This window comes from Myotis nattereri (assembly GCF_964212035.1).
Source record: "Myotis nattereri genome assembly, chromosome: 4".
In the NCBI taxonomy this organism is placed as follows: Eukaryota; Metazoa; Chordata; class Mammalia; order Chiroptera; family Vespertilionidae; genus Myotis; species Myotis nattereri.
This window is the reverse complement of record NC_138079.1, coordinates 66411258-66425623: the sequence shown is the minus strand read 5'-3', so window position 1 is coordinate 66425623 and position 14366 is coordinate 66411258. Positions and strand designations below refer to the sequence as shown.

Below are 14366 nucleotides of genomic sequence, written 5' to 3'. Positions count from 1 at the left end.
CCCAGGTCACCTCCCTGCCCCTCCTACAGGAAGCATAGAGCTCACATACTTGACAAAAGCCTGACTTATAAAAATTTCAAGCAATGCAAAAGTGAGTGGACAATGAAAGCCTTCTGTCATCCCTCTTCTGTGCATTAACCTTTGCTGAGTGTTGTTTAGCCTTCTGATCTATTATTAGTACATCAGATTTTTAGTGTTTTTGCAAAATGGCATCCAATAGAACTCTTCCTTTTTACTTGACAATTTATCAGACACCATGCTAATGCGTTTCGATCTGCACTTTTTTAGGTTGCAGAGTGGTACAGACATACCCTAACCTGGCTGCGGGTCCCCCCTCCCCCCAAAAGCTATTATAGCCAACTAGAGGCCCGGTGCATGAATTCGTGCACCAGTGGGGGGTCCCTTGGCCTGGCCTGTGGGATGGGGCCAAAATCGGCTCACCAACATCCCTTGAGGGGTCCCAGATTGCGAGAGGGCACAGGCCAGGCCAAGGAACCCCACCGGTGCACGATCAGGGCCAGGGAGAGACAGGGGAGGTTGGCCAGCCAGGGAGGGACCGTGGGAGGGCTCAGTCCCAATCAGCAGGACCCCAGTAGCAAGCTCACCTACCAGTCGGAGCATCTGCCCCCTGGTCAGTGCACGTCATAGTGAGCGGCTGGACAGCCTTAGCATATCATGCTTTGATTGGTTGAATGGCTGACCGGACACTTAGCATATTAGGCTTTTATCATATAGGATGCTTAAGTGAATGCAACTATGATCTCGTGTCTTTCAGCACCTATACTACCTCTGTTAAGAAAAATTCCTAGAAATCAAGTTGCTTAGCCAAGGGATGTGTTCATTTTTCATTCTGTTAGATACTGCCAAGTTGCCTTCCAAAATGATCATGCTAATTCACGTTCCTCACACTCACAGTGATCTTTCTAGGACTTTCTTCCATAAATTCTGGTTTCTTAGTTTGCTCCAGGGAACCAATACCTTCAGTGAGTTGTTCTGAAGGGGTTTTAACCATTGTCACTGAGAAGCTGCCCATCTCCCCCTACCTTCCCACCCCCCACCCCCCCATGGTACTCACCACTGGGGACACATGGGGAACCAAAACAAGTAAGATCCTTGCAACCCCAGAGCCTGCATGCCAGTGGGGAGCCTGCAGAGCTCAAATACATAAACCAAGTCATGGTATGGTGTGACGCGTGACACCATGCAATGACCCTGAGTGATAGAGGCAGTTAACTTAGGAGACGGGGGAGTCAAATCTAAATACTTTCAAGGGAAACAAGGACCCTTGAAATGAGAGTAATATTAATTCTCCACCTTTTTGTTTTGCAAGGTAGGATCATGTTGATTTCAGTGAGTCGGGATTTGTCCATGGCAGGCTGCCCAGAGCAGAGGTTTCTGTTCTTGAATCTGAAAGGTTCAGGATATGCTTAGGACACTTGGAAAAGAAGGGTGTGGAGACTGAGACAGGGAACTTCTAGATTAGCTCAGTTTCTCCACCTGGAAGGGCCTTACCGTTAAAGGAAGCAGGCTCAAACCCGCCTTCAGGAGTACAGTGAGGCGTTCTGGCTGCACTGAGGGGAAAGGGAACTCTTCCACCCTCTAGTACTATCTTCCTTTTTGTACCACCTCTTGACGTGGCAGCCTAAACACTTCCAGGGTAGTAGCTACCTCCATCATCATCTCAAGTTACTCTTGGCATGCTCTCTCCTTGACAGAGAAAAGAAATTAAAGTCCAGAGTTCAAGAGTTGGTGAGTGCCTTGGAAAGACTCACCAAGAGCAGTGAAATCCGCCACCAGCAATCAGCGGAGTTCGTGAATGACCTGAAGAGAGCCAACAGGTAAACCCCCTTGCTTGTGAACTCACACCAGGGAGGATGTTTCTGTAATTACTGGGAGCCACACTTGAGAATGGCAAGTCCTTGCCTGCCCTTCTTAGAGCCTGGTCTTCCCTACGGCACAGTGTACCACTGCCCACAGAAACCTGAGAAAAGAGTGTTTGGGAAATGCAGCACAGAAAGTGTGTGGTCTGTCCCCTCTTACTACAGACAGGAAAGTTCTAAGAAGGCATGCAATTTTTTAAAAACCTATTTGTGTTTATGCCAATGTTTTCCAAACAAAATTGGCGCCAGACCTTTTATTTACTACCCAGTGGGAACACTTCAGGAAGTGTTGCTCTGAGACAGTAGTCTAGAACTTTTTGGGCTCAGGACCCCTTTATACTCATAAAAAACTGAGGACTTCAAAGAGCTTTGTCCTTATAATTATTTATCTAATGACATTTCTCATTTTAGAAACTAAAACACAAAATTTTTTAAGTTTTTATTAATTCATTTACTTAAAAAAATACATTATTTACCTGTAACACACATGGCCTTTATTTAAAAAATAAGTTATTTTACAAAAAATAGAGTGGTACTATCTGGTTTAATAGAAGACAGCTAGAACCTCACAACTGCTTCTCTTGGCAACATATTGTTTTGAAATAGATCAAGAAAATCAGCTTCACAGAATGTAGGTAGAAATTATAGGACCTCACAAATCTGCCCCCCCCCCCCCAAAAAAAAGGGCTCTCAGGAAATTTTGGGATCAGTCTTCAGGCCACACATAAAGAATCTGAATGTACATGGGGTGCTGCTTTGGGCACAGAGGGCACCAGGACTTACCTAGCCCTGGGCTCAACCTGCCCTCTCTTCATGGGCTCCCAGGGAGGACCAGAGGCCTGTATTACTCTGCCTGGCTGTCATTAGCTTCTGGCCTGAGTGCTCTGAATCCCACCAGTCCACAGAATAACAGGAAGTTGTCTAGCCACTCTGCCCTCATCCCAGGTGAGGTTCTTGGTCTACAGTGCGTGAGGCCCCCTTTCTTTCCTGTAGCGTACACGTGACCATCTGTTGCAGGCAGCCATGAACAACAAACAGACACAGTATTTAAATGACAGACTTCTGGACTTCAAGCTCCCTCTCTAACTTTGGATGTGGCTAGTTTGGATTGTTGGTTTAAATCTCTGCTAATTTGTTACTGACAAGCCTCTAGCAGTTGAGCTGAATGAGTCATGACTAAGCCAAGAGATGATGGCCATGAGCGTTGAAATACTAACCACTTGACTTCAGATTCTTACTGAGAGGCTGAGTGACCTTTTCTTCGGAGCAGTGCTGACTGGACCTGGCTGCCCAGGGGACAGGAGTGTGTGTGTGTGTCTCACTGCTATCTCAGGTGAGTCTTCAATCTCATTCCCTTCTGTCCCCACATAGCAACCTGGTGGCTGCCTATGAGAAAGCAAAGAAGAAGCATCAAAACAAACTCAAGAAGCTGGAGTCTCAGATGATGGCCATGGTGGAGAGACATGAGACCCAAGTAAGGATGCTCAAGCAAAGAATAGCTCTGCTGGAAGAGGAAAACTCCAGGCCACACACCAATGAAACTTCACTTTAATTGGCACTCGGGCACCAAAGTCCTACCGGTGGAAGCTAAACTATAGCAGGTCACCGGAGAGAGAAGGGCTCCAGGTGACAGAGTACCTGTTGGGATAATTAAGGACAGTTGGCAGGTAGGTCAGCACTTGGACAATGGAGTGCCGTGAACTCAGCCCTGGAGGTGAGCATCCCTCATGACACTGTACAGACAGCATCCCGAGGATCCTACTCCTCCACTACCGGCCCATGGACCGCATGTAAATACCTACTCTGTGTGCCATGCTCAGCAGGCCTTGCTGCTGCCTCCAGCACTGGCTTTGTCATGCTCCCACCTTTCCTGTGTCAGTGGTGTCCCAGGTATTTGACTTATTGGATTTTCCACTCTTTCCTTCTGTTTGGCAGACAGTAACCCTACCTCTGGCATCCCCCAATTTCTCCTCTTTCATTCTCCAGGGAAAAACTGACACACACAGGGGAGTGGGAGGGGCCTACATATCTAGAAGATTTGCTTACTATAAGAAGGCTTTGATTTTCAAGTCCCATGTGTCAACTCTAAGATATAGGCTATCACTCAGAGATGCTCTGGGAGGCAGATTACAGGAAAATGGCAGATAGGTGTTCCAGTCCCAGATAAGAAGTTATAGGTAGAGCAGGCGCAGGCCTGTGCCTGAACAATTCTGTACGGAAGATTGAAATTGCCTTCAGCTCTCATCGTGGAGGTAGGGAGCTCTCTTCTGACTTTGGTATTGCCCCTACCAAGTGAAGCCTTATTAAGAGCCGAGGCTTAGTGCAGAATCCTGTTGATACGTGTATTAGAACTAAAATTTTACCTTTTTTCACAGCAGAGGAGCATTTTTAGTACTTTCCACCCACCCCAGGGCACTACATAATTGCTATTTGCATGAATCAAAGCTCATCCACAAATTATATGTAGCTCTGGACCTGCCTCTAATTTCTGTAAAGCAGTGGTTCTCAACCTTCCTAATGCCGCAACCCTTTAATACAGTTCCTCATGTTGTGGTGACCCCCAATTTCATTGTTACAAATTGAACATAATTAAAGCATAGTGATTAATCACAAGAACAATATGTAATTATATGTTTTCTGATGGTCTTAGGCGACCCCTGTGAAAGGGTCGTTCGACCCCCAAAGGGGTCACGACCCACAGGTTGAGAACTGCTGCTGTAAAGGAAAGAGCCAGGATCCTGAGCAGGTAAGTTTCGCAGGCTGATCCCACCCATTTTAGAGATTGCTACTGACCTGCCAGTTCAACTCTGCTCCCATGGCTATGAAGGGCAGGGGTGAGGAAATGGTCCTTGAGGCCTCCTTTACTTCCCCCAAGACTTGGTGATAATTAGCATATGGTTCTTCAACAAGTTAAATCTCAAGCAAAATGGTGACAGGGCAGGACCAAAGTACCTGAATTCTTTCAGGCAGGGCTTCCATCTTAAATTCATCATTCCTTTCCTACTGTAACCTTCACTTTCTTTCTGTAGTACCTAAGGCCCATCCCAATGCCACAGTTTTGCTTTGCATCCCCAAGCTCAATGTCTGTTTTCAGAGAGCATGACTCAAGGTCCTCAGCCTTCTGCACAATGGACAAGGACACTCTAGCCACAATCTTGAAGGGCAGAGTTTTATCCCAAAAGCAACCAACTTTCTCAGGTAAGCAGTGAGACTGCCCAAACCTGCTTGTGGGTACTTAGGTCACTAAGAAAGTGCCTGCTGGTTCCTCTGATTTTTAAAAATCAATTTTTACTCTGGGTAAAATTTCATGTTGTCACAAGGAAAATGTTTTGGCTGAAAAGTATGTCCAAAAATCAGTTTTCTCCATCTTTCCAGCTTGCCTAGGGGAAGCAAACTGGGCATGCACTCATGGCTTTCTAACACAGGAATGAAGTCCTGTCTGCTGGCCCATCTACCAGAGAACCCACCCCTTTAGTGTTAGGTCATGTAACCCCTCCAGACCAGGTCTCAGCTCTTCCATTAAGAGCCCCTGTATTACTGAAACTACCTGGCCTCATTCTGAGTTTATACTTCAATACTTTTAAAATATGTGCTGAGTAGGTGAAACTATTCCCCAGTAAAACTTACTTTTATAAATGTATAGAATAAAAAAGCTATCATTAAATAGTTGATTTCCTTTCCCTTGTATTTTTTCAAATACTCCTTTTTGAAGGTGAACCAACAGGCACTTGGTTATGCTAACTGTGGGGCCTACTAAAACTGAATTGATCATTAAATGATTGCAGGTGCCTGGGTAATTTTCCTTTTTTATAACCTGAATTATTCTTCCTAAATAGAAGCTGGTTTATATTAACATCTCCATCAGGGGTAAAACAATGTTCTTAATTCTAACTTGTATGAGCTTTTTAAAAAAAACTTTAGATCTTCATTTTGATCTAAACTGTTTTCTCTCAGTGGTTTCTTACCCTTTTAGGCAGTTACCTTCTCTGTTCAGAGTTCAGTCTTTGTCCCTTAGCGCAATGGGTGTGGGAAAAGACCCATTTCATAGTTTTCTTGGAGTGTAGTTCCTACCCACTGCTGAATGGAAGCAAAACTCAGATAAGAGAATTCCATCTGTAGTACCCATCAACGTTTATGTGGGCCTACCAACTATATCTGATGTCTGCCAAGCCCGAAGTGCTCCAGCTACCAAAACTGCCATGCCACACACCTGTAAGTGGTAAGATTCCTCTTTGAGACTTTCACCAAAAATTATTCATGATTAAATATCTATGTCATCAGACAGCTGGCACTCATCATGCCCTAGAGCCCCAGAGGTATTATGAGGTGTCTCAGCACTGCCAATGCAGGTAATTAACTGTTTCATACTCACTCTCATCTGCTGGCATGTCAGGATTCTGAAGTTAATATCCAGTGCTTGAAACTGGAAATATTATGTCAATAAAAAATTAAGTACCAGTTAAACATAATTGCTTAATTCTCCTTTGAGGTGCATACCCTTCTGAGTTTTCCTCTGAGCAGTACTTTGCGGGAGCCTCAGAGTCACATGCAAAATGCATAACTAGGAGTATGGCTCATCCATGAAACTATTTAAAGTGAAAATTTCATCATGTTCACTAACTTTATAGCTGCATCTATTTCTCGATGCAGCAAACAGAGCTATAGTTAGTTTCTAGAGGCCAAAAGGGGAGCAAGGCCTCTGATGATTAAGTTTTGCATTGAATTTAATTAAGGGATAATCATTTGTTGGCAAGTTTTTATTTGGGGTGGTGCGGACATAACATTTTTGTTTTTTCTATAGTAGGTGACACTAAAAAATCATGTAATTATTTTTCTACTTATCCACAGAATGTCTTATTTCTTATTTGTCAAGAAATAATACAATCACCACCTTTCACTGAGGCTTCCAAACTTACTAGTGCTCAAAAGCTGGGCAATATTTTGCAAGAGACAAAACTTGCTACAAAACAAAAATTATGACTTTGCTGCACTCCCAGTTCTCACTAAAGTTTATCCAAATCCCATTCTAGATCATTGAAACTTCGTGTGTCTACAGGCCAGGTTGAAGTTAGCCCTGAACCTGCGACCTTCTGCAGTTCCTCCTTCACACACTTAAAGTTACTTTCTGCCTGACTACATTTGTAGTTACTAACAGATACAAAAAGTTAGCCTAAAGCATATAACTGGAATTAGAATTATCACTAAGTGGCTGTTAAAATATAAACAAGTGGAAAAGGGTACAAGTTTGAATAGCAGCTGTTTTACTAAATTCTGTGTAAAGGAAGCTAGTTTCACATATACACAATTACATTTTTAGTTAAGATTTTGCATGTGACCTTGACAAGAAATCATTCTGTTCCAGTAACAACAAACACTATTGGATAACCCTATCCTTGACCAACTTGATTTTTCCATAGTCAAGGTAGATACAAAATCACTGATCGACTAATCATCTGAAATATCAGCTCAGCAGAATAGAACAAGCTATATACAAAATCCCCCCATATTCATACTGATGACAAGCTTAGTTGTTCCTGGTCTACATTCACTTTTGCACTTTCTGCAAATTAAATCCATGTGGAAAATGTTCTGTTTGTAGAACTCCTGGTACTCACTTATAGTGTTCATGTTAGGACTGCCCAGTTAAAAAAGGGACCCTAATAATCTGCTTTGATAATGAAACATGTTCCTTTCTTTACTACTTCTGATAAGTTCTTAGACATTGTCAAGACTTACTTTGCATGAGATTTGTTTCCTATTTGAAAATGTGCTACTTTTAAACCACTTGAACTATTAGAAAAACCTGCTTGAATGTACTATCAGTTATTAAAGCACATGTGACTAAGTTTGTCAGTATTGTTCTACTGTTTGTACTAAAAGTCTCATTTGACAGTTGCTACTTAGCCCTGTACTATACCTTGTAATTTTTTAGATTTATTCATTTGTATGCTTTAAATGTTTCTAGATGCCTTTCATTGTATTAGCGGCTGTAAAATAGCTACTTTGTGTTCTTTGATATATAATTGTTTTTTAAAATCTCCATTTATTTATACAGAGACATTTATAATATTTTACAAACATTCTTATATTCTGAATAAATATTTCTAATTCCATGATGTACTGGAACTGTGTTCGTTAAAGGGAAAGGCTGTTCTTCCATAATACTATTTGTCTAACATGTAAATATCAGATCTGTGGGGGTTCACACTAAATCACAGCCCTAGTCAAAGCGGGTCTAAAAGACATACTATAGTTAGGTTAAAACAGCCAAAGAAATCTCATTTATCACCAAATTTCTATTTGGCAGCCTTTTCAAGTTTAATATGAATGGGAAGTTATTAACGGATTTTCTTTTCCTTTTAAAACATCACAGAAACGGGGAATATAATCAAGAATTGGAAATACAAGTAAGTCATACATAACTACAAGAAAGGATGGCAACCAGCTTTGCAATATGTCAGTTCTCACTATCGCAAAGTACCTCGACAAGAGTGTAATACCTTGGTCACTCTCAATATTTTAAATAAAAATATTATTGAGATCTCTAGAAGAGAAGAATATATTTCTTTCTACCCTGAGATCCAAGGACTAAGTATTAAAAACTTGATTCTAGAACAATTCAAGAATTGCTAGATTTATGTATCTTAACTCATTCTCAACCAAACTGTAATTGTTTTGAGATACAAAATACTTACCAGTTATTTTCATTGCAGAGACACTCTACAGTTTAATATTTCTTCCTATCATATAAACATACCTTTATATTTATCATTTTTATTGGTCCAAAGAGATGCAACCATAATATGAGCAACATGGAACCTATAACAAGTAATATCAGAAAACAAATTAAAAGGTAGTAAGTAAAACTGCCCAAGCAGCAAATTTATTAGTATTACACTAGTCAAAATTTAACACGATGTTTTTACAGAAAGCCAGTATTTGAACAATCAACTGGAAAAAAAAAAAGTTTTAAAATACAAAGAAAACCTTCCATTATTCAAATTGTATTTTGTAATTTCTAAATTGGTGTTACATCAAAACGCTTTCAAAAAGAACATCATAACTGTTAACACATAGGAATTTGTTCATTCTCTCAGTGGAGAGGACAGCTGGCATTTTTAGTCAACTCTGGAAGTGCAGTAATCCTGCAAACATTTAAACTCCCAATTCATAAACTTGAGTCTTCCTTTATTTATGATAGTTACACCCAATATAAATGAAAATCAGTCATTAACACCAAAGGAAAAAGACAAAGCTATTGTTCAACCAGGATGTAATAATAAATCCATTCTAAGGTATCAACTGATATAACTACATGGTGAACCCAAATAGGTATTTGGGGGTTTCTTTTCTGCTCTCCCTGAATGTTCCATAGACAGAATCACTCTAATGTAAAGTTTACTTACATAGTCTTTCTGCAAACATTAAAATGCCCTAAGGTAAAGTAATGAAATGCTATTAAGGCAAAAATTAAATGTTAAATTTCACTTAAAACAAAAATGATTATTGAATAAAGTTTACAAATCTATTTAGTTATCACATTTATTCTAAAGTACAGTTTTCTCAACTGAATATCATATACTTAGTGAGACCATTTCATCAATTTTTTTGCCAGCTTTTTAAGTTCCAAATAAAATAATTTGTTTAACATGGCTCAACATAAATGTTTTCACCTTTTTCAGACTAAAACTATTCCCAAGAAAATTATTTTAGGACTACATATTTCCATGAACATTACCTAGTCCTCATAGCATAAAAAACACTTGTTCATATCTTGTTTTGGAAATAGGCAGGGTACAAAAAGAAGTGAATTCTTAACTCCCTTTCCCATCCAAACTAAAGCATATGCCCTTATTTTGCTTAGATGAAAGATAGATTTCACTTACATTAGCTAATACATGAATTACAATTCCATTTGATTAATCATTTTATTCTGAAATAAGATTGTTTGAAATTTTAAAGCCAACAAGTAAAATCAACAACCTGAATTGTATGAGTCAGTACCTACCAAAGACAATTTTATAAGGTATTAAGCCAATAAGCAAACTTCAAAAACAATTATAAGGAAATATATATGTATGTGTATATACACAAATATATGTATGTAAAATAGTTCATGATTTTATTTTCCTTCCCTGTTACTGAAGAAAGAGTTTGTAATATTTATTAAATAGAAGTCAGGTTAGCTGCCTCCTGTCCTAACTCTGAAGAGAAATATACGCAAAAAGTAACATTAAAGACACAGTTCTTTGGACACTTGCATTTGAAACTAAAAGATACTTGTGCAAGATGCAAACACAAATCCAAAATGAACATAAAGATCATGGTGCCCTCGGACAGTGGGGAGAGTGCTCTGTGCTTTTCCATCCGTACGTATCCTAGGAAAAGTACACAAAGAGTACCCACAGCTACTCACTATATCAGCACATCTAGCCAACCAAACTGCTGAGGAAGAGTTACTGCCTCTCTCAATCTCATTCACCACTGCAAACCTTTGCTTTCATTTGCTGCCATCCATAGTCTATTCCTAAATATCACAAAAGCATAAGCAAAGATATCATTTTACAAAGAACTAGCTAACTACTTAAAGCTTGAGAAATGACTAAATGCAGATTTGTGTGGCCAATGTTTCACTCCATGCTTTGTAGCTATAAGACTGCTTTAGGACCTCGGGTTCAATTAATTAAAAACAGATCAAATTGTTAAATTCTACCTTAAAAAGTCCACACCCTAGGAATATTAACTAAGACCTCTCAAAGACTGAGGACCAGCAGAAAACAGCTCATTTCACCCTAGAAATGCAGAGATGTTTTCTTTATTCCCAACCCAACTTGACAGCCACATACATGGAGACTTAAAACAGCACTGGTGTCTACAGCCCTCCAATGTGCCTACTGCCCAAGGGCATAGTGAGATCAACTCTCAAAAGCAAGACACTATCGCTGCTTTACAAATGCCCACAGTGCAGATTCACCATAGGTATGCAGCACAAATAAAAAGAAAAAACTTCTACAATAGAAGCAGAGTGGGGGGAGTAGGGAGAGGGATTCAATTGCCTATTCCTGGCTAGTCACACCAAGAAAAAGGATTAAAAAACGGGTCTTAAAGTGGTACAACAGATAGAAGCCAGTAACTAAAACACCCAAACACCTGCAAGAATTCTCCCACCAAAAAAGCAGCAAATGTAAGCTCAGGGCCTTATTCTTCCCCCACTGGACTGAAAGACTAGTCTCCTAAGAGGAGGGTCCATGTGGAACAAAACTATAAGCAAGGGCAATTGGTTTCTCTACTGAATCCCTTTCCCCAGAGCACCCCTGACCAGCACTACACAGTCAATACAAGCACCTTGTCAAGGTTAGTGCCCTTTAGATTTTTCTTTCAAGCTGCTACCACAGCGAGACCAACTTCTCTGCTAACCACAGAAGACCAAAGACAAATGGAATCTCTTTTAACTGGCAATTTCATTAATCTGGGGATCCAGATCAAAGATTTGATTATGAACACTTCTCAAGATATAAGACTTCCACTCTTTATTATAGTTTTTTTATTCATACTTCTTTGTACTTTATGTTAAACTCTGAGCCACTAAGCTCATGGAAGCCAGCCCTTCAAGTCTACTCCCATGTGCGAGAGGTAGCTTTACTGTTTTCCCTAACTATATACAGACTATTTCAATGGCAAATGCTGTTAGTCACAAGGCAACTAGATGGAAAGGAATGGATCACCATACAGGACAAATGTATACCTTCCGCACGAAGAGACTATGACACGGCTGACTACGGCTGTGTGTGCTCTGGGTTACACCACTGTGAGAAAGCAGGGCACTTCAGTATGGCTGGAATTGCAAAGTGTCAGCACTGGAAGGACCAGACTCCCCAACACTGATCTTTAAAGAAAGAAAATTTACTTTAGATTTCCTGGATTGCTTGGCAACTATACATAAGAAAAATTAACTCTCCAGAGCTAGAAAACACCTGGTAATTGCCACGTAATATTAAGACTCTGCTTGGGGTAAGCAGCACTCACAGTTCTAGCATAGTACATCATAAAGCACTCAAGAACTGATCTCCTCTAATTTTTTCCTTACACTTCTCTCTGCCCAGCAACTAAACTTATTCCTTTAGGGGACTTTGATTCTAAAATAATAACCTGTCATATTTTTTGAAACTTCAATCCAGAACTCTACTTTGAAAGCATGAACAGACCCTTTCCTGGCCACTGGCAATCTGCCATCTTTATGGCAGAGGAGTACAGACTTTAAGAGTAACTCAATTCCAGGAAAAAAAGGACTGAGAAAGCCCATCATAATCTCACTTTTAGAATGTTTGGCAACTATACAAATGCACTTTAAAGTCTTAGGACAGAATACAAAATGAGGAGCTCCAGCTAGGCTTTACTAAGCTATCAGGAATAAAGTTTAACAAAACTTGTTCTACTAACACCTGTTTACCTAGAGACAGGTAGTACTTAAAGGTAAAGGATACTGATACCATCAGATAAAATAAGAGTTTGTCTTATTTATCATTAAAGTTTCAGCAATGCATGAGCCCCTTTCTCTAGGCTAGAAGATAATCCAACTCAAAATTACTAGGAAACATTTATTTTTCTCCAACCAGAAAAATGTTAATGAATCTGACCTTATAACTATCCTATATAATAAAGAGCTAATATGCTAATGGTCATGACACCCTCACACTGTAACGAACATTCAGCAGGAGGCTGCGTGCGAGGTGGGGAGGAGCCGCCGCATTGCTCCAGAGACAGGGCGGAAGTGGGGAGGCGCCTGGAGGAAGCAGGACCATCCCGTGGCGGGGAGGGTGGGGGTGAGAGCCCATAGCGCCCCCCTCACCAGTCCTTCGCCACCCACCGCTCGCACTCAGAGCGCCCCGCCACCCACCTGCCAGGGGAGGGAGCGCAGTGCACGTGCCGCCAGGAAGCAGTGCTCAAAACTCTGCAGCAGACATGAGGCTTCCATGCTCTCCTCCAGCACCATGATGGGGCAGAACTGTTGCATTGCTCCAGAGATGGGGCGGAAGCAGCGAGGCGCCAGGAGAAGGCAGGACCAGCCCAAGGTGACTCACAGGACTGAGGGCAGGGCTTGAAGCGGCCAGAGAAGGCTAGAGGGGTCAGGGGCAGGGCCAGGGCCAGGCGCACTCGAGCTCTAGGTGTAGAGGTTAGGGTGTCAAGGCAGGGCAGTGGGCGGGGCCGTGTGATTTCACGTGCTGGGACTCTAGTGATTAAAAAGGAAATACTGCCTCAAAGAGTAATTGAGACACACAGATGTCAATCAAAACAAAATCTCTGAGCAGGCAGAGGAAAGTCCAACTGTATAATATAAACAGGCAAGAGATGTTATCAGTAGTAAGAAAAAATTACTTCGCTAACTTGTATAACTTTGTTCCTTACTGTTCAAGTTAACTACCTACTAGAGACAAAAAAAAAAAAAGAGAGAGAGAGAATAGGTAATGAAATGTTTTTAATGCACACATGCACTCAGACCTGAATATTTCTAAAGACCACCACAATATGTTAAGTTTTATAGACGATTTTAATCCCTTTGGAAGGATGCTATTCACTTAGAGTTCTTTTTAGGTGATATTACAGTAGTCCCCACTTACCCACAGAGATGCATTCCAAAACCCCCCGAGGATGCCTGAAACCACGGATAGTACAAAACCCTAAATACACTATGTGGTTTCCTATACATACATATCTTTTCACTTAAAGGAAGCACTTTACAACTTCTCTTTGGTATATCCAAGTTGCCAGCATCACTACTCCTGTGCTTTGGGCCATTATCAAGTAAAACTAGAGGCCCGGTGCACAAACTCGTGCACCAGTGGGGTCCCTCGGCCTGGCCTGCAGAATTGGGCCGGAACCATCTCTCCGACATCCCCCAAGGGGTCCTGGATAGCGAGAAGGCGCAGGACAGGCAGAGGGACCCCACCGGTGCATGAAAGGGGCCGGGGAGGGACCGCGGGAGGGCTCCAGGGCATGTCCAACCCATCTCAGTCCCGATCAGCCGGACCCCAGCAGCAAGCTAACCTACTGGTCAGAGTGTCTGCCCCTGGTGGTCAGTGCATGTCATAGCAACTGGTCGACCAGTTAACTGTCTGCCCCCTAGTGGTCAATGCACATCATAGCAAGCGGTTGAGAGATCTTAACATATCATTAGCATATTACGCTTTGATCAGTTGAATGGCCAACCAGATGACAGGACACTTAGCATATTAGGCTTTTATTATATAGGATAAGGGTCACTTGAACACAAGCACTGCGATACCATGATAGTCAACCTGAAGACTGTGGTGGCTACTAAGTGACTAATGGACAGCAGGAACATATACAGTGGATCCTGAACGAAGGGATGATGCAAGTCCTTGGCTGGAGGGAGCAGGACAGCATGAGATTTCATCACACAACTAGAACAACACACAATTTAAAACTTATGAATTGTTTATTTCTGGAATTTTCCACTTATAATTT

The 14366-nt window shown here is 41.4% G+C and overlaps 1 protein-coding gene across 2 annotated transcripts in view; it reads left to right on the top strand.

Moving 5' to 3' along the window:
* The window catches only part of MCC (MCC regulator of WNT signaling pathway), a gene marked incomplete at both ends in the record, with an annotated part of 360779 nt that extends 357347 nt beyond the window's left edge, over window positions 1-3432 (top strand). For both annotated transcript variants that reach the window (XM_081088810.1, XM_081088811.1), the window contains 2 exons: window positions 1716-1838; window positions 3252-3432. In XM_081088810.1, coding sequence (XP_080944936.1) covers window positions 1716-1838; window positions 3252-3432 — 304 coding nt within the window. The remainder of the gene's footprint in view (window positions 1-1715; window positions 1839-3251) is intronic.
* Window positions 3433-14366: the final 10934 nt, after the last annotated feature.